Genomic DNA, 20,609 nt, shown 5'->3' on the forward strand with positions numbered 1-20,609 from the left:
CAGCAGGAGCATTAACCCCCAGAGTTATCTTGCCAGGAGTACTATTATCCTCTAACAGTCGCTGGGTGTATAGATCTCTGCAGCAGGTGCATTAACCCCCAGATGTATCTCGCCAGGAGTACAGTTCCCTAAAAGTTGCTTTGCGCACAGATCTCTACAGCAGGAGCATTAACCCCCAGAGTTATCTTGCCAGGAGTACTATTATCCTCTAACAGTCGCTGGGTGTATAGAGCTCTGTAGCAGGTGCATTAACCCCCAGAGTTATCTTGCCAGGAGTACTATTATCCTCTAACAGTCGCTGGGTGTATAGATCTCTGCAGCAGAAGCATTAACTCCCAGAGGTATCTTGCCAGGAGTACTGTCCCCTAAAAGTTGCTTTGCACACAGATTCCTGCAGCAGGAGCATTAACCCCCAGAGTTATCTTGCCTGGAGTACTATTATCCTCTAACAGTCGCTGGGTGTATAGATCTCTGCAGCAGGTGCATTAACCCAGCAAATATTTTGAAACGCAGCCTCGTAGTTTCAGGTAAGTAACTCAGACGCATTTGTCCCTGTGGCCGAGTTTATAAAAAATAAATGTATAAGTTGTTGTCAGTCTTGTTTTCAAGGCTCCGCCCCTCCTGACTCCACCCCCCCTTCCGTCCCACATCTTCACCCCCAGTTATGGGGTCTCAGAGTAGTATTTTACAATCACAGCCCTGTACTTTCAGTTGTTTCACCTGCAGGCATTGGGTGAAAGGCAGGGCAGGGCACACTCGCTCTTTAATCCTCGCGAGGTCGATAAGAGAGTGGTTTACCTAGGGGGCTCTCTTGGGGGTTGCTTACAATTCTTCTGCTCAAACAGATGTGGGGACCAATGTCGGATACATCTAGCCTTCCCCCCCCACCTTGAGCGCTGAAGGTGGTGTGGTTACACCTGTGAAGAGGGCGTGGTTACACAATGGAAGGTGGTTATTTAAATAGAGGCCCGCAGTGTCAACGCCGTGAAACCGTTTAATGCTCCGTTTAATTCCCTCCCCCTCGTAGACATGGGCTGTTTGCTGGGGGGGGGGGGGGGGAGTATTACTCACGGGGAGAGTGCCCCCCTTACCCCCCTGTTTCTTGGTCCCAAGCGCGAATATCATTGGGGAGGGACTGTCTTACTCTTGGTGTGGTGGGGGGTAGCGTGGGTATGTTTTGGCTAACCGTCGCCCCCCCCCCCCCCCCCCCCGGAGGGGTCACCTGCAATCGAAGCTCTGGGTCTCCCCGGGGCCCACTTTACTTGTAAGAGTGAGAAGCGCAGTACAGGGGCTGAGGGGGTGGGGGGTCAGTGGTGTGTGGGGGGTTCACTGGTGTGTGGGAGGGTCACTGTTCTGTGGGGTCAGTGGGAGGTGATTACCCCTGGGGGAGGGGTCTGCGCTCTCTTCTCTGACCCTCTCTCCCAGTTTACTTGTAAGAGTGACAAGCGTAGTACACGCTGGGATGGGAGTTCAGTGTTGTGTGTGGGGGGGCAGTGGTGTGTAGTGGGGCAGTAGTGTGTGGGGGTGTCAGTGGGTGTGTGCGGGCCGGAGTGAAGGTATTACCCATGGGAGAGGGGTCAGTGGGTGTGTGGGGGGGTCAGTGGTGTGTGGGGTGCAGAATGAAGGTACTACCCACTAGGGAGGGGTCTGTGCTCTCTTCTCTGACCCTCACTCCCTCTCCCCCCCAGGCTCACACTCCTTCCGGTACTTCCTCTCCTCCCTCTCGGGGCCCCTCCCCGGGGTCCCCCAGTTCACAGAGGTCGGGTACGTGGACGACGTCCCCATGGTGGGTTACACCAGTGAGAGCCGCAGGATGGAGCCCCGGGCCCCCTGGATGGAGGGGATCACGGCCGAGGACCCCCAGTACTGGGAGAGGAACACGGAGAGCCACAGAGGGAACGAGCAGGTGCTCAAGGACAGTGTGAGGAACGTGATGGAGCGAGTCAACCAGACCAGGGGTGAGTGACACCGGGGGAGGGGGTGAGTGACACCGGGGGAGGGGGTCAACCAGACGGGGGTGAGTGACACCGGGGGAGGAGGGGGGACGGAGAGGGGGAGTGACACCGGGGGAGGGGGGACCAGAGGGGGGTGAGTGACACCGGGGGAGGGGGGACCAGAGGGAGGAGAGTGACACCAGGGGATGGGAGGGGCAGCCAGACCTAGGGGTGAGTGACACCGGGGGGGGGGGGGGGGCGGGGGACCAGACGGGGGTGAGTGACAGTGGGGGAGGGGAGACTAGACGTGGGTGAGTGACACCGGGTGAGGGGGAATCAGAGGGGGTGAGTGACACCGGGTAATTACAGATGTAGACTGGGAGTGAGTAATGGGGGTTTAGAGGGACTCGGCTGCACCCTGGTCTATGACTGAGGATTGAACTGGATTTGGGGGAGTAACGCAGAAAGAGGGGGTGTAAGTGGTCAGAGGGGGGCAGCATTTGGGGGAGGGGGTGACAGACGCAGTCATGCAGATCATTTTGAGTCTTATTTCTCCCTGGGGGGGCTGTAGTAACATCCCCCCCCAGTGATCTCACTCTTCTTCACACTCCGTGCCGCCCTCCACCAGACCTCACTACTTTCGTGTGTCCCCCCCCCCCCAATTAGGTGGACAGCTCAGTCAGAGGCGGGGTCTGTTTTCTTTGCCCGGAGGTGTAGCACACTGCCCCCCCCCTCAGGCCCTCATGACTCCTCCTTTACCTCCCCCCCCCCCCCCCCCCCCCCCCTCTTCTCAGCCCTCACTCCCTCCTCTATCCCTCTCCCCCTCAGGTCTCCACATTGTCCAGTAAATGTACGGAGCTCAGCTCTGTTGGGGGGCTTGTGGCCCCCTCACTCTTTCCCTGGTGGTGTCGGACACTCACTCTCTCCTTAGCCCCTCACTCTCCTCAGCCCTCACTCCCCTCTCTCTCCTCTGTCCCTCTGCCCCTCAGGTCTCCACAGTGTCCAGAAATGTACGGCTGTGAGCTCCAGGACGACGGCTCCATGGGGGGGTTGTGGCCCCCTCACTCTTTCCCTGGGGACTCTTTCCCTCCCCCCAGGGATCTCACTCTTCCTCACACTCCGTGCCGCTCTCCACCAGATCTCATTTCAGTCGTCTCCCCTCCCCCCAATTAGGGGGACAGCTCAGTCAGAAGGGGGGGGTCTGTCCTCTTTGCCCGGAGGTGTAGCACACTGCCCCCCTCGTGACTCCTCCTCTACCTCTCCTCCCTCGCTCTCCTCAGCCCCCGTCCTCCCCCGTCGCTCTCCTCCCCCTCCCCCCCAGGTCTCCACATGCTCCGCTGACGGGGGAGTTAAGGATTCTCTTGCCCCCCCCATGCTCTCTCCCTCACTCTGCCCCCCCCACGTTCTCTCCCTCACTCTGCCCCCCCCACGTTCTCTCCCTCACTCTGCCCCCCCCACGTTCTCTCCCTCACTCTGCCCCCCCACGTTCTCTCCCTCACTCTGCCCCCCCACGTTCTCTCCCTCACTCTGCCCCCCCACGTTCTCTCCCTCACTCTGCCCCCCCACGCTCTCCCCCTCACTCTGCCCCCCCACGCTCACCCCCTCACGCTCTCCCCCTCACTCTGCCCCCCCCACTCTGCCCCCCCCACGCTCTGTCCCTCACTCTGCCCCCTCCTCTCACCTCTGGTCTCCTGATGATTTCATCGCTCTCACCCCCCCACCAGCTCATCACCTGCTCAGTAAGGCCCTCACTCTTTTACAGCTTCCTCAAGTCCCCACCATACTATCCAGTGAGCTCTGGGACGACGGCTGTGGTGGGGTGGTTATGGCTCCCCTCACTCTTTCCCTGGGGGTGTCGGACCCTCACTCTCCTCTGCCCCTCACTCTCTTCTGTCCCTCTCCCCCTTAGGTCTCCACAGTGTCTAGTACAAGCACAGAGCTCGCTCCCTTTGGGGGTTGTGGTCCCCTCACTCTTTCCCTGGAGGTGTCAGACCCTCGCTTGCTCCTCGGGCCCCTCACACTCTTCAGCCCTCGCTCCCTCCTTAGGCCCTCCCTCTCCTCTATTCCCCCCCCCCCCTCAGGTCTCCACAGTGTCCAGTACATGTCCGGCTGTGAGCTCCAGGAGGACGGCTCCGGTGGGGGGTTGTGGCTCCCCTCACTCTTTCCCTGGAGGTGTTGGACCCTTGCTCCCAACTCGGGCCCTCACCCTCCTCAGTCCCTCTCTCTCCTCAGCCCCTTACTCTCCTCTGTCCCTCTCCCCCTCAGGTCTCCACAGTGTCCAGTGGATGATCGGCTGTGAGCTCCGGGACGACGGCTCCATGGGGGGGGTTTATCAATTCGCCTTCGACGGACACGGCTTCATCAGCTTCGACAAGGACAGACTGACCTACACGGCGGCCACGGATGCGGCCAGGATCACACAGGAGCGATGGAACTCGGACAGGAGCATCGCCCAGGGAGACAAGGACTACCTGGAGGGGACGTGCATCGAGTACCTGAAGAAATACCTGAAGCTGGGGGAGGAGAGGCTGCGGACAGGTGGGTTATGGGGATTTATATAGCGCTTACTGACCCCTCCAGGCACGGGGGTGCTCTACTGCGGGGGGGGGGGGGGAGCAGAGGATGCAGAGAGGTGGGTTATGGGTGTTTATAAAGTGCTTACTGCCCCCTCCAGGCACTGCGAGTGGGGGAGTGAGTGTTACTCTCAGGGGGTTGTAGTTTATTTCCCGCCCCTCTGAGGTCACCCATCCTCACCCCCAGCTTGCAGTATCCAATACTTCGGTCATTACCTGTCAAGTGAAGGCAGACACGATGAAGGTGAGAAAGAGGTTTATTGCATCACTCCAAAGAAGCGTCCACTCCCGGATCAACAAGAACCTAACTGCCGAACCGAGAGTGAAACACTACGAGAATACATATCACAACAATGCACGCGAAGCCATGAACACAAGGCTGCAAGTGCGCGCGTACGACATGACACATCTCCCTTCTTTTACAAACAAAACATTTCAACATTAAAAAGGAACAAAACAATAAAAAAAACCAAAAATGCAGATCTAATTAACATAGTCATCTAGCCATTTTGGTTTACATTTATTCCTTTTACATTTGGTAACATAGTTATCCTCAAGAATCTCTGGCAATGAAGACTTAGGGGGTCATTCTGACCCCGGCCGGCGGCGGGAGCCGCCGGCCTGGAGAGGACCGCCAGAATACCGCTGCCCGGTCAAAAGACCACCGCGGGTATTCTGGGTTTCCCGCTGGGCTGGCGGGCGACCGCCAAAAGGCCGCCCGCCAGCCCAGCGGGAAACGCCCCTCTATGAGGATGCCGGCTCCGAATGGAGCCGGCGGAGTGGAGGAGGTGCGACGGGTGCAGTGGCACCCGTCGCGAATTTCAGTGTCTGCTTAGCAGACACTGAAATTCAAAGTGGGGCCCTCTTACGGGGGCCCCACGACACCCCATACCTTCATCCTGTTCCTGGCGGCCGAAACCGCCAGGAACAGGATGGCGGTCAGAATCCCCATGGCGGCGCAGCAAGCTGCGCCGCCATGGAGGATTCCCCCGGGCAGCGGAAAGTCGGCGGGAGACCGCCGACTTTACGTTTCTGGCCGCGGCTGAACCGCCGCGGTCAGAATGCCCTTGGGAGCACCGCCAGCCTGTTGGCGGTGCTCCCGTGGTCGTTGACCGCCAGGGTCAGAATGACCCCCTTAGTTCCAGACTCTCTGAATATCTGGCTTTTGTTTAAGGGATTATTTTCTTCATGTCTATGAGGCTCAGAATCTAGTTCATCTTGTTCTACTGCTAAATCTTGACCTTCATCCACTAATAAATCTTGAGCCTCATGACCCCCACTCTCCTCATTGCTCTTTGACCTACTCGAATTCAAAACCAACACCCTCCTCATTGTTCTTTGACTTGTCCGATTCAATTACTAGGTAAAAATCCAGAGGAGTCCTGCGCTCACCAGGTAGACTGTAGTCATTAGTAGGTACACCCATTCATTTCCCTTTAATATGGCAATGCGCCTGAAATTCCATACCCTCCCATCAGATAACCTGACTGCATTTCTCAACACTTCAATTACTCTGAAAGGTTCAGAAAATTGTCTCTCTCCTTTCCTGGCCTTCTGTCAACATCAGGGCAGTGCGCGCTCTACGGGTGACTAAAATGCAAAACTCCAGTCTTTATGCAAGAGCATAATTCATGCATTGTGTTTATATGTAGTATGTTAACCTTTTGCATTGCAGTCTTTAACCTTGAAAAACACTATTAATGATATTTGCAATAACTGTTCATTTGCAATATATTGCTGCAGGCTTTCAGAGTGTGTCGGGGTGTGGTCCCTTTCCAGTGCCTTCTAGAAGCTTTCTCTGCAGCATGACTGGGTGTGGTTTGTGGACTGGGCCAGACCCTATATAAGGGAGCCAGCCCAGCTCCATGTGCTCACTATTCAGAGGTCCTGGTGCAGAGCAGCCGCAACTTCCTGAGCTCCTGTTCTGGAGGCCTACTTTGACCTTTCCAGGCCTTGCTCTTCATTGTATTGGTGATCCTGGAACAGGGCGATAAGACGGAGGTCGGGCTGGGCTCCCGACCCCGTTTTCAAAGGCATTCGAGTTTTTGGGCCTAGTTTTCATGTTGAAAGATTTTTCCTTGTGAGTGTGAATGTGCTCGTGGTTTCTGGCATTTACATTTTGATATTCGAATCGGCAAGACGCGCGATTCTTTCTTGCCATTTGACTTTTGAGATTCGGGTCGGCAACAGTGTGCACGACCATTTCTTGACATTTGCATATTGACTTTCGAATCGGCAAGACGTGCGATTCATTCTTTGCATTCAACTCTTGATACTCATTGTGCCCTACCATTTCTTGGCATTTGCATGGTGGCGTTCGAATCTGCAAGACACGCAATTCATTCCTTGCATTTAACTCTTGATATTCATTGTGCGCAACCATTTCTTGGCATTTGCATGGTGGCATTCGAATCCGCAAGGCGCGCAATTCATTCCTTGCATTTAACTCTTGATATTCATTGTGCGCGACCATTTCTTGGCATTTGCATGGTGGCATTCGAATCAGCAAGACGTGCGATTCATTTCCCGCATTTAAATCTAGATGTTCAGATCGCTTACAGTGTGCACGATCATTTCATGGCATTTGCATGTACTTGTTGGAATCGACAGTGTGCCCGATTAATTTCATGCATTTAAATCTAGATGTTCAGATCGCTTACAGTGTGCGCGATCATTTCATGGCATTTGCATGTACTTGTTGGAATCGGCAGTGTGGGCGATTCATTTCCTGCATTTAAATCTTGATGTTCAGATCGCTTACAGTGTGCGTGATCATTTCATGGCATTTGAATTTACTTGTTGGAATCGGCAGTGTGCGCAATTCATTTCCCACATTTAAATCTTGATGTTCAGATTGCTTACAATGTGCGCAATCATTTCATGGCAATCAAAACTTTGATGTGAAGTGTTTCCTCAAAGTGCACACAATTATCCAGGGCCCTTGAATTTTCTGCAAAGGTGTTAAATTCAAGATGTTACATTCTATGTGCATGTTAAGTTCTTAGTTCAATTCCTATTGCTTTCCAGGGAATGTTTAGATTACCTTTTGTCCTCATGTAAAGAGGCAATGTTTGTTCTGAAAACATTATTCTATAATGTTCTTATATTCCTAGACAGTATGTACCAACTCATGAAAAGTCCAAATGAAACATTGTATTAACCATTCTTGATCCCTTTCCAGGTACCTAGATTTCTTGAGGCCTAGTTAGTATCATTGAACGCTAGATTCAACAGAGTGTTATTTCATGTTCCGAGTATCATTGAACTCTAGATTCATCAGGGTGTTATTTCATGTTCAGAGTATCATTGAACTCTAGATTCATCAGGGTGTTATTTCATGTTCAGAGTATCATTGAACCCTATATTCAACAGAGTGTTATTTCATGTTCAGAGTATCATTGAACCCTAGATTTCAACAGAGTGCTATTTCATGTTCAGAGTATCATTGAACCCCAGATTCAACAGAGTTTTATTTCATGTTCTGAGTATCATTGAACCCTAGATTTCAACAGAGAGTTTTTATCAACCTCAATGTGATTATATCTTGATATTGTGTTGTTTAACCTTTGCTTCCTACAGGTCTCCTTCCCAGCTGTTCCCTTCCTAATCCCCTTTTCCCCCACTTGGACTCTCTCAGGCTCTGTGATATTTCTATCAGAGTTTTGGCGCTGTCTTGTAGTGGACACATTGGGAATGTGCGCAGACCCCGAGGATCTGGTCTCCCTGACACCTTCCAAGGTTTCTTCATTTTAACTAACATTCCTTCCTTTATTCTAATACCAGACTTGTTACTACAAGATTGCTCAAATTTTGTTTGATAGCGCTCATGACTGTCACTTAACTTTTTCCTTACAGCATCTAAATCCATGGTAACTGCAGGATTCTCAAACAACCAAGAGGGATTGACCTTAGTTCTAGCAATTCTCCCTCTCATAATCTCAAAAGGAGTACATCCAGTCATTTCATTTAACGTAGTACGATACATCCACACAGTTTTATGAACTTGTAATTCCCAGTCCTCATCAGCTATACCTTCAGATTGAATTGCTTCTTTAAGCACTCTGTTAAATCATTTGATAAATCCATTACCACTGGGATTGTATAAAGAAGTAGTACAAGGTCTAATACCGAATCTATAGAAATATTCCTTAGCCTTTTTTTATGTAAATTGTTCGCTGTTGTCTGTGATCAGCTTGGAAGGAATACCTTCATCAGTAAAAATTATGTCTAAAAATTTTAGAACAGCGTCAGAATCTACTTTATGTACAATTCCAACAACAGGCTATTTTGAAAAAACATCTATAGCTGCAATGATATATTTGCTATTAATACCAATTGGACCTATAATATCCAAAGCAATGATTTCCCAAGGATTCTTGGGGTTACAAGAGAAGTACTCATTGGATTTCAATGTTCTTAAGGACTTGTCGGCATTAGCACCTTTACGCAGTCTCTAACACACCTTTCAATGAAAATATCGTAACCAGGCCACCAAAAGAATTTTTAACAGATTGCTTGGTTCTAACAATACCTCCATGACCCTCATGACATTGTAAGGTAATAGTTTCCCTAAGGTTAGCCGGTGGGAAAGCTCTATCACCCCTCCATAGTATACCTTTGAAATGGGACTATTCGTTCCTAACTTCCCAAAAGTTCCTCAAATTAGGCTCTAGATCTTTCTTCTCTGGCCATCCCACAACAATGTACCTCAAAACCTCCTGAACTATAACATCCTTGGAATATTCCTCAACCCACGACTGTTTGTCAATAAAAGGAATATCCTCATTGTGTAACCAGGCAATATGATAGTTATCCCACTCAGATTCAATTCCATTTTTACCACGCAAAGGCATCCTGGAAAGGAAATCAGCCGACACATTGTCCTCACCAGGAACATAAGTTACATTGTAAAGAAAATCTTGGAGTGTCATGGATAGCCTGGCAATGCGTGCAGAGGCTTTGGCCATCCCTTTAGTGGTGAGTAATTTAACTAAAGGTTTGTGATCACTACGAACTTCATAAGGCCTGCCCCAGACAATTGCTCTAAAATGCTCCAAAGCCCACACACACACTAATGTTTCTCTTTCTATCACAGAATATTTCACTTCTGCGTCAGTGAGGTACCTAGAAGCATAGACGTTGCACCTAACCCTCTCGAGCTGGCATCAGTGGTGGCAATGCTGGGAAAATTGGGATCAAAACCGGACAGGGAAACAGCATTAGCAATAGCCAACTTAATGTTTCTAAACTCACAATCACACTCCTTACACCAAATAAAAGTGTTACTGTTCTTGAGTAATTGCCTTATGTGGAATGTTTTGCAAGAAAACTCTGTGAGACCAAGAAAAGATCTCACATCATCTTTACAACTGGGTTCCGGAGCTAAACGTATTGCATCAATTAAATCAGGTTTGGGCTTAATTCCCTCCTCACTTAATACATGACCCAAATGCGTAACACTCCTGACAGCAAATTTGCACTTTGAAAATTTGACTGTTAGGCCTCTTTCATTTAGAATACTTAACACACGATCCAAAAGGTGATCATGTTCAATTTTCTGATTAAATCTTCTTGTAACTGTCCAAAATTGCAATCTAACGATAATGTTCTAAGAGCAGCAAGATAATCATCAATATTTTTACCAGACTCCTGCTTCCTGTGGAAAAATGTGTATCTTAAAATGCCAATACACACTTTAGGGGAAAAATAATGGTCAAAAGCATTGATAGCATTATCGAACACATTTTGATCTCCTTCTCCACCCCCAGCTTTAGTCATTTGGTTGTATGCTTTTAAACCTTCCGGGCCAACACAATGTAAGAAAATCCTTTTCTTTTGTTGGGGGGGCATGTCACCTTGGGTATCAATAGTATCAATGTAATTGAGAAAAAATGCTTTCCACTCCGGCCATTTCATACAAGGAGCACTGCCTGCAGGCCAGAACGATTGTGGAGGAGGAAGAGAAAAAGACTGGGCACACATAGTGATGGAATAATTCCTAGGGTCGTAACAGAAAGTAAGTATCACTGTGTCAAAAAAGAAAAGAGAGAAATAACCACTTCAGTGGCACAGCGCGTGCACGCAGCAGTAGTAACACAAAGGCGTCCTCCAGCAGGAACAAAAAGAGTGACTTCCATTGCAAGGCGTACTGCTGTCACTAAATGAAATGCATCGGAGGATAGCGGCAATAAATATGGCGTCTCCTGTTGCACGGCGCACAGATGAATGAGTATCTAGTCAACAAAGACGACGCACAAGGGCCAGAATAGCAATGAATAAGGCTTCCTCAGTTGTCAGGAGTCTTCTGTTGCTAAGTGAGGTGCGGCAAGGGCACACGTCACTGAGTATCCTAGCAACAAGGAAGACGCTATGAAGAGCATGGGATGTCCAACAGCGGCAGGCTCGCGCTGGAAAGCCAGAGCAGGAAGTCTTCCCCAAAAAAACAAGTATAGAAGAAAATGCCGCCAGGAGTGACGGTGCAGAAGAACTGGAACGAGCTCCGAGCGAAGAAGCAGCCAGCACGGTCAACAATGGAAGAATCCAGGAAGGAAGAGCAAAAAAATGGAAAAAAATGAAAAAAATGGAGTGGGAGTGGAACGAGGAAACCGGTTCGAGGAGTGGTGCCGCTCGTCGCCACTTGTCAAGTAAAGGCAGAAGCGATGAAGGTGATAAAGAGGTTTATTGCACCACTCCAAAGAAGCATCCACTCCCGGATCAGCAAGAACCTAACTGCCGAACCGAGAGTGGAACACTACGAGACACTACATATCACGACAATGCACGCAATGCCACGAACACAAGGCGGCAAGTACGCGTGCACGACATGACATTACCCCTCCATGATGATATAAGGTGGGTGTCCAGGAGCAGTGTCACACACGGTGAAGGGGGGCACTGCTGTGTGTGGGGGTAAAGTGCCGCACACGGGGGTGCTCTGTACCTCTGTATGAGGTCCGTGCTCTGATTTCCTAACAAACACCGCCCTCTTTAATGGGTTTCTACTCCCCCTGCCATGCTGGTCGGTTGGTGGGGGGGAAGTTTGTAGGAGGGGTGAGCGCTGGGGGGCAGCGGTGTACCATGGTGCGGGGTGATTTATAGGGCTCTAAGAGTGGAGAGGTGCTGTGTGCACTGAAGGTGCCTGTACCCGGTTCCTTCACTTCATCCTTCCATGTGACTGGGTGTGAGTGTCAGTGTTCAAGAAGCAGAATATACCCCACCCTACCCTAATATACCCCTTTAATGGGTTTCTACTCCCCCTGGCATGCTGGTCGGTTGGGTGGGGGGAAGATTATGGTGGGGAGGTGAGCACTGGGGGGGGCAGCGGTGTACCATGGTGCGGAGTGATTTATAGGGCTCTAATAGTGGAGAGGTGCTGTGTGCACTGAAGGTGCCTGTACCCGGTTCCTTCACTTCATCCTTCCATGTGACTGGGTGTGAGTGCCAGGGTTCAAGAAGCAGAATATACCCCACCCTACCCTAATATACCCCAGTCTACCCCACTCCACTCCACACTACCACAATATACCCCTCCCTATCCCAGTCTACCCCACTCCACCCTACCCCAATCTACACCACTCTATACTAACCTAATATACCCCACTCTACCTTCTCTGATCCGCCTTGGGTAGGTCCTTTGCAGCAGGCACATTAACCCTTGGCGCAACCTCATGATAAGTCAAAACTGCCTCTAGACAACTTTCCAACCTCTCACCAGCAGAAGCATCAATCATCAGACTTGTCTTGACATTTTTATTGTTGCCTGAAAATTGTTGGTGCATACTTTTAAACCCCTGAGTTATTTTAAAACACAGCCCCTCCTCCCCCACCAGGGTCAGCGCCAGGTGCAGCTGCACCGGTCGCACTGCCCTGAAGCCATCCCTAATCCCACTTCCTTTTACCAACACCAGTGGGTGCTTCATTTCGGTGCTTCCATGTGGCTGCGTGTGCGCCACGCAGCTGCCACTCCACACTGCCCCACCCCACCCTACCCTACCCTACTCTACCCCACTCCACCCTACCCCAATCTACTCCACCATACCTAATACACCCCAACCTACCCCACTCCACTCCACTCCACCCTACTCCACTCCGCCCTACCCCAATCTACTCCATCGTATCTAATATACTCCACCCTACCCCACTCCACTCCACCCTACCCGAGTGCACCCCACGCCACCCTACCCCAGCCTACCCCACTTCAACCTACAACAATCTACTCCACTCTACCTAATGTACCCCAGTCTACCCCACTCCACCCTACCCGAGTACACCCCACTCCACACTACCCCACCCTACCCTACTCTACCCCACTCCACCCTACCCCAATCTACTCCACCATACCTAATATACCCCAATCTACCCCACTCCACCCTACCCGAGTACACCCCACTCTACCCTACCGCATTCCACCCTACCCCAATCTACTCCACCGTACCTAATATACCCCACTCTACCCTACCCCAGTCTACTCCATCGTACCTAATATACCCCAGTCTACCCCACTCCACCCTACCCCAGTCTACTCCATCGTACCTAATATACCCCAATCTACCCCACTCCACCCTGCCCCAATCTACTCCACCGTACCTGATATACCCCACTCTACCCTACCCGAGTACACCCCACTCCATACTACCCCAGTCTACTCCACCGTACCTAATATACCCCAATCTACCCCACTCCACTCTACCCCACCCCACTCTACCCTACCCGAGTACACCCCACTCCACCCTATCCCACCTTACTCGCCCTACCCAATCTACTCTACCATACCTAATATACCTCAATCTACCCCCACTCCACTCCACTCCACTCCACCCTTCCCGAGTATACCCCAGGCCACCCTACTCCAGCATACCCCACTTCATCCTACAACAATCTACCCCACTCCACTCCACACTACTCCACCGTACCTAATCTACTCCACCCTACCCCATTCCACTCTATCCCGCTCCACCCTATCCCAGCCTACCCCAGTTCAATTTACGACAATCTACCCCACTTCAGTCTACCACACTCCACCCTACCCCAGTCTACCACACTTCAACCTACACCAATCTACCCCACTTCAGTCTACCACACTCCAATCCATTCTACACTAATCTGCCCCTATCTTACCCCAGCCTACCCCAGTATACCAGACTCCACTCCACACTACCCCAATCTACTCCTCCATACCTAGTCTACCCCATCGTACCCCATCCCACTCCTCCACACCCCAGCCTACCCCACTTCAGTCTACCACAATCCACTCCGTTCTACCCCAATCTACCCATATCTTACCCACCCTACCCTAGCCTACCCCACTTCAGTCTACCCCTTCACACTACCCCAATCTACACCTCCGTACCTAATCTACCCCACCCTACCCCACTTCAATCTACCCCACTCGATTCTACCCTAATCTACCAAGCTCCACCCCTATTTTACCCACCCTCCCCACTTCAATCTACCCCACTCCACACTACCCCAATCTACTCCACCGTACGTAATCTACCCCACCCTACCCCACTTCAGTCTAACCCACTCCACTCTACCCCAATCTACCAAGTTCCACTCCACCCCTATCTTACCCACCCTCCACACTTCAGTCTACCCCACTCCGCTCCACACTACCCCAATCTACTCCACCGTACCTAATCTACCCCGCCCTACCCCACTTCAATCTACCCCACTCCACACTACCACAATCTACCAAACCCCACTCCTATCTTACCCACCCTCCCCACTTCAATATACCCCACTCCACTCCACACTGCCCCAATCTACTCCACCGTACCTAATCTACCCCACTTCAGTCTACCCCACTCCCCTCTACCCCAATCTACCAAACTCAACCCCTATCTTACCCACCCTCCCCACTTCAGTCTACCCCACTCCACTCCACTCCACTCTACCCCCGTCTGCTCCACCATACCTAATCTCCCTTGCTGCGTTGCACTGCGTCACTGGAAGAGGGCAGGAATGGGCAGTATTTACGGCAATATGACACTTTCCTGTCCTTTCCCCTGCGCTGGTGCACATGGATATCCTGCATCCAGATTCCTACAAATTTCTCTTTTGGGGCCCCTGGTATATTTCTCCTTAGCCTCTAATTCCATTGTGGCTGTAACTGCCAGGGGCTCTCCACCCAAAAGGACTGGGGTACTCCACTCCAAAGGAGATTCCTGACCTCCTGATCTGTTGGGACAGGAGGATGTTTTGCACATGGAGGACTACAAGGTCGACGGTTCCCACTCAGACAAGTGAGAATGTCTGAATTCCTGTGGATTGAGCAAGCCTTAAGGAAGTTCCAGGTCTCAAGGAGGGTTTCCCTAGTTCACTCCAAGTCTTTCCCCTTTCCACTCCAAGAGTTGTCCGTCCTAATCCCAGGCTCTGGATCCCCAGGGGTGTCCCACCTGCACCCCCACGATAAGAGCTCACTGATCTTCTGTAGCTGCTTCAGATGTGTGTCCAGTGGTTTCCACAGACGTCTTCATGGTCCTCGGTCTCACTAAGGCAACATCTGGGTCTGTGCCATGGACTCTGTTCCTCCTTCCTGCAGTCTGCTCCAGGTGGTATCCTTGGTCCTCAGCTGCCTTGTCAGGTAGATGTGCCTAGAGTTTACAGAAACTTTCAACCCGATGAGTGCCAGCCCTGCCTGTCAGTTACTTCCAAACTGGTGCATGGTAAATATTTACTTAGGGGAGACAGTCCTTGATGTGGGCTGTGCTTCCTGTGTTCTTTGATGTGGGCGGTGCTTCCTGTGTTCTTTGATGTGGGCAGTGCTTCCTGTGCTCTTTGCTGTGGGCTGTGCTTCCTGTGTTCTTCGATGTGGGCGGTGCTTACTGCGTGCTTTGATGTGGGCGGTGCTTCCTGTGTTCTTCGATGTGGGCGGTGCTTCCTGTGTTCTTTGATTTGGGCGGTGCTTCCTGTGCTCTTTGATGTGGGCGGTGCTTCCTGTGATCTTTGATGTGGGCGGTGCTTCCTGTGTTCTTTGATGTGGGCGGTGCTTCCTGTGTTCTTTGATGTGGGCGGTGCTTCCTGTGTTCTTTGATGTGGGCGGTGCTTCCTGTGTGCTTTGATGTGGGTGGTGCTTCCTGTGTGCTTTGATGTGGGCGGTGCTTCCTGTGTTCTTTGATTTGGGCCGTGCTTCCTGTGTTCTTTGCTTCCTGTGTGTGTTCAGGGAAGGGTGGCCATTGCCTACGGATTTTTTGTTAAGAGTTTATTTCTTTTAGTTACCCTCAGCATTTTCTTTTTTTTTGTAGAGCCGACACCAAGACTCGAACCCGATTCACTTGGTTCCAAAGTCGGCAGCTGTGTATGTTATGCCACAGCGCTAACTTGTTCTATACAATAAGCAGTTTCCAGAAGTGCCTGCACCTTTAACAAAGATGCAGAAATAAGTAGCCTCAGAGGCAACTGGGCCCCAGAAAACGCTTTTTTAAATTTGTTTTATTTTTTTTACACTACTCCTGCAGCAATTCAGTTTAAAAAGCGAAGGGAACAGAGGACTCTGGCTTATTATCGCATAAAAACAGCCGCCTAAGTTTACTTTTTGGGGATGCCACTTTATCCGATAAACCAACACGTCTATGGCAGCTGTTGGAGCGGGCCCTTTTTGCAGGGTCACCCCCAAACTTTTTGCCTCCTTCCTCCTATTTTATCTGACCAGTTTTTGTTGGCTTTAGGACTCTGGGCACTTTACCACTGCTAACCAGTGCTGAAGTGCATATGCTCTCGGGGTACATTGTGTGTGTAATTGGCTTTTCCATGATTGGCATATTTGATTTACTAGTCAGTCCCTAGTAAAGTGCACTAGAGGGGCCCAGGGCCTGTAAATCAAATGCTACTAGTGGGCCTGCAGCACTGGTTGTGTCACCCACATTAGTAGCCCTGTAAACATGGCTCAGACCTGCCACTGCAGGGTCTGTGTGTGCAGTTTTAAACTGCCAATTCGACCTGGCAAGTGTACCCACTTGCCAGGACCAAACCTTCCCTTTTTATACATGTAAGGTATCCCTAAGATAGGCCCTAGGTAGCCACAGGGGCAGGGTGCAGTGTATGTTAAAGGTGGGACATGTACTGATGTGTTTTACATGTCCTAACAGTGAAATACTGCCAAATTCGGTTTTCACTGTTGCAAGGCCTGTCTCTCTCATAGGTTAACATGGGGACTGCCTTTAAATATCTTTTAAGTGCAGTTTCCCTTTGGAAGCAGATAGAGATTTGGAGTTTGTGGTCTCTGAACTCAAAATTTAAAAATACATATTTTGGTAAAGTTGGTTTTTCAGATTGTCAGTTTGAAAATGCCACTTTTAGAAAGTGGGCATTTTCTTGCTTAAACCATTCTGTGGCTCCGCCTGCTTGTGTATTCCCTGTCTGGGTCAGACTGACAGTTGAGCTGTTTTTGAATCTCCACTAGACAGTGACACAAAGGGAGCTGGGGTGTAGCCTGCATATCCTGATTGATCATCTGGGCTAGAGTGGAGGGAGGAGCTGACACACCTGAAAGGGGTGTGCTTGCCCACACACAATGCAGTCTCCAACCCCCTGGTGTGCGTCTGGGGCCAGGCCTGGGCAAGGCAGGATCTTGTGAACAAGAGAGACTTTCCTTTAAAATTTGCCTACTTCAAAGGCAGAAAGATGTAAAAGTAGTGGACCCAAAACCCCAGATTTTCAGATTACTTCTGGAACCAAGAGGACCTCTGCCAAGGAGAAGAGCTGAATAGCTGGAGGAGGAGTACTGCCCTTTTGCATGTGACAGTTCTTTGCTGGGTTGGCCTGCAGTTGCTGCTTCTGCCTGAAAGAGGACAAAGACTGGACTTTGTGGTATATTCCTGCTTGTGAAGTGTCTCCAAGGGCTTGGACTGAACTTGCATCCTGTTTTGAAGTCTCAGGGCCATCAAAGACTTCCTCTGCCAGCATATGGACTCTCTGCTGAGACCCCCTGCCCTGCCAAGTGGTGCCCTATCCAGTCCCTGGGACCTTGGAATGGGAAGCTGGTAGAACAAGGACTGAAATCCATACACAGGAAGCCGCGTGGGATAAAATTTCGACGTACCACTTGCAACAAGGCTGGGAAATTGACACATCACCTGCATCACGCCTGGAGAAATGACAAAACAACCGCTTGCGGCTGCTGAAAACGACACAAACCCCACGCAGCATGGTTTTCCATCACTGTGCGCTGGGCATCAAAATCAACGTGTACCTGCACAGATCCGAGGTGACCCGTCTGGAAATCGACGCATCGCTCTCTTACGGTAGAGAAAAACTACGTGTCTCCGACCTGACCGGAGAAGAAATGAGGCACGGCCTCACTTGAGAGTAAGGAATTGACGCATCGCTGACTTTTTCGACTCATGCTTGCCCTTGCAGCTTTTTTTTTTTACACAAACCAGGTACTTTGTGTAACAACAACGTTTCCATTGTTTCCTATAGAGTACGATTCCATTATTTTGAAAATTCATAAGTTTACTTGTGTATGTTGGATTTTTGTCATTTTGGTCTTGTTTGATTTAGATAAATATTGGCTATTTTTCTAAACTGGTGTGGTGTCCATTTTGTAGTGTTTTCACTGTATTACTGTTTATGTTGGTACAAATACTTTACACATTGCCTTTGAGATCAGCCTGACTGCTTGTGCCAAGCTACCAAGGAGGTGAGCAAGGGTTATCTTAAGTGAGGATCTCCCTTGCCCTGACTAGAGTGATGGTGCCAGCTTGGACAGAGTGTAAACTGACTGCCAACCAGAGACTCCATTTCTAACAGCATTCAATCTTATCAGTTTATCTCCCCTCCTAACTCACAGTGGCAGCTGGCACTGCGCCTTTCTGGGAACAGATACCCCAGAGGCCGACCACAAACATGTGCTCAAGGCCCTGTGCTAGTCAGGGAGGGGGTGGCGGGCCCACTCAAGCTGCGCCTCACAAGTGAGTCCTATTTAGAGGGGCGCAGACTGCTCCTTTGAGGGGAGGCTCTTCTAACTTGCATAACCTTTTGTCCCCTCCAGTAAAGGCATATCAGTGTAAACAAGCATTGGTAAATGTATTAGGTTTCGCCAATGTGATTAATATTTTTGTTGTTGTTAGTTTTAGTTTGGTGGATACAGTTGTTCAACATAAGTTAGGAAACCACATCTAAGTGCAGGCCTTCACGACGAGTGTGGTTAATTACCTTGGTAAAATGTGGCACTAGAAGTAACACCGAAATGAAACCCAAGTAAGACTATTAATTACAAAGCTGAAACGGGGAAAGAGATCAATCGGAGGTTCAAAATATATAAGCCAGCTACCAACTCTAATAAAAGAGAGGTAGAATTCTATTTAATTTGATTAACACTTTAAATAAAAATGCTAAATAACAATGTTCTCATATTTTGCTGCAAATAGAAAAAAAAGTAAATAGAAGTGCTTTAGTTATATACAGAGCCAGTAGAATTATATGGCAGGAAAGGACAAAATTAATTAAAAGGTAGACCAATTTATGTGGCAAAAAAGTCCAATTAACCCATTACAACACTCAATAGCTCTAACTCTTACGAATGTGAGACCTATTGCATTGAAAATGCTTGTTTTATTCTGTCTGCTATAAGTATTATAGGAAGGCCAAACGCCTAATCCTCGCCTCCAGGCCTGATCCAGAGTTCGAGGCCTAGTACAAAGACGATAACTAACAGAAGACAGACTAAGGTTAAAATAAAGCAAATCAAACAGACATCGTAGAAAGATGGTGGCAAAAAATACTGCAAACTAAACAATCTTTCTTCAAGTTATAGTCGTTCCCTTATGCCTGTCTAAGGCTTGAATAACCACACCATACAGACGAGCCTAGTGGAAAGACTATGGTAGATGAAAGACTGATACGAACCAGACAGATGATGCAAAATGGCTGCCTCTGCCTTGCATGAGTGCCTGTCGAGTACTGTGGCACCACAAACCCTCGAGTAGGAAGTTCACTGGAAGAACCTTAGGGGTGGAGAAGTTAAGGTTGATTTTGTGCAATTAACCCCTCCGCTGTTAAGCCTTACACCCCCCTCGACCCTGCCTCCCTTTGCTAAGCTTTGTTTTGGCTGTTTTGAGTAGTTCGCGCTTAGACCCCTATAACTTTTTGTTCACATAGGCTATCCACGCCAAATTTGCTTCCTTGTTTTCCAACATCCTGGGGATGCTAAAGGTACCCGGGGCTTGTGGATTTCCCTGAAGGAGACCGAGAAAATAGCCAAAATACAGCTAAATTTGTTTTTTGGGGGGAAAAGGGAAAAAAGTGCTACAGAAGAAAGCGTCTATTTTTATGGGCGAGAACAAAGTGCTCCGTCCATTCTGTAATCTCTCTTTGGGCTTGAAACCACGCCCATCCCACGTCAGTCACTTACATTGGTTTGTGGGCTTGCCTTTTAAAATCCTCTTGCTTTAATTTGTGAAAGGCATGCATACGTCATGCCTTTTCCGGTGTTTAGCCCACCTACACAGCACCTGTAAAGTACCAAAAACATACGAGACTCGATGTTTTTCAGCCTGGAGTCCGGACTACTTTATCTGTTTATTTTCCACGCAGCGCGATCGCGCTGCATTTTACATAGCGCGATAGCGCTGCGTTTTTTTTTTGCTTTACAACGCTAATATCTCTAACTCAAACAAATGTGAGACCTGTTGCATTGAAAATGCTTGTTTTCCCTGCAGACGGGATCAATGAAGGGTTTGCGATGCTAAAATCACCATCTTCCCAGCTTTCACGAACAGGAAGACTTGAATCAGAAAACCACATTTTTCAACACAGTTTTGCCATTTTACTGGGACATACCCCATTTTCCTATTTTTTTTATGGTTTCAACCGCCTTCCATTTAGTGACAGAAAAGGATGTGAAGCCTGTGGTGGATCCCAGACAGCTATACATTTCTGAAAAGTAGACTCAATTCTGAATTCAGCAAGAGTTCAAGATTTTCCTACAGAAAGCTAAAATAAAAAATATTGAGATTGAGTTGGAAAAAACTACCATTTGTGTCTATGTTTTCATCTGTAACTTTTTCTAACTATAGTAGATTTTTAAAAGCAATATACTGTTAGGTCCGCTGGACTCTTCTGGTTGCAGGGAAATATAGGGCTTGTAGGTTCACCAAGA

The 20,609-nt window shown here is 49.4% G+C and overlaps 1 protein-coding gene across 1 annotated transcript in view; it reads left to right on the forward strand.

Annotated features, from left to right (window-relative positions):
* LOC138301432 (saoe class I histocompatibility antigen, C alpha chain-like) overlaps nt 1–20,609 on the forward strand; it is a 248,416-nt gene that overhangs the window by 71,507 nt on the left and 156,300 nt on the right. Inside the window, exons 2-3 of the mRNA XM_069241924.1 lie at nt 1,689–1,958; nt 4,200–4,472. Of these exons, the coding sequence (XP_069098025.1) occupies nt 1,689–1,958; nt 4,200–4,472 (543 nt within the window). The remainder of the gene's footprint in view (nt 1–1,688; nt 1,959–4,199; nt 4,473–20,609) is intronic.

The sequence above is a fragment of the Pleurodeles waltl genome, chromosome 6, assembly GCF_031143425.1.
Source record: "Pleurodeles waltl isolate 20211129_DDA chromosome 6, aPleWal1.hap1.20221129, whole genome shotgun sequence".
NCBI lineage: Eukaryota > Metazoa > Chordata > Amphibia > Caudata > Salamandridae > Pleurodeles > Pleurodeles waltl.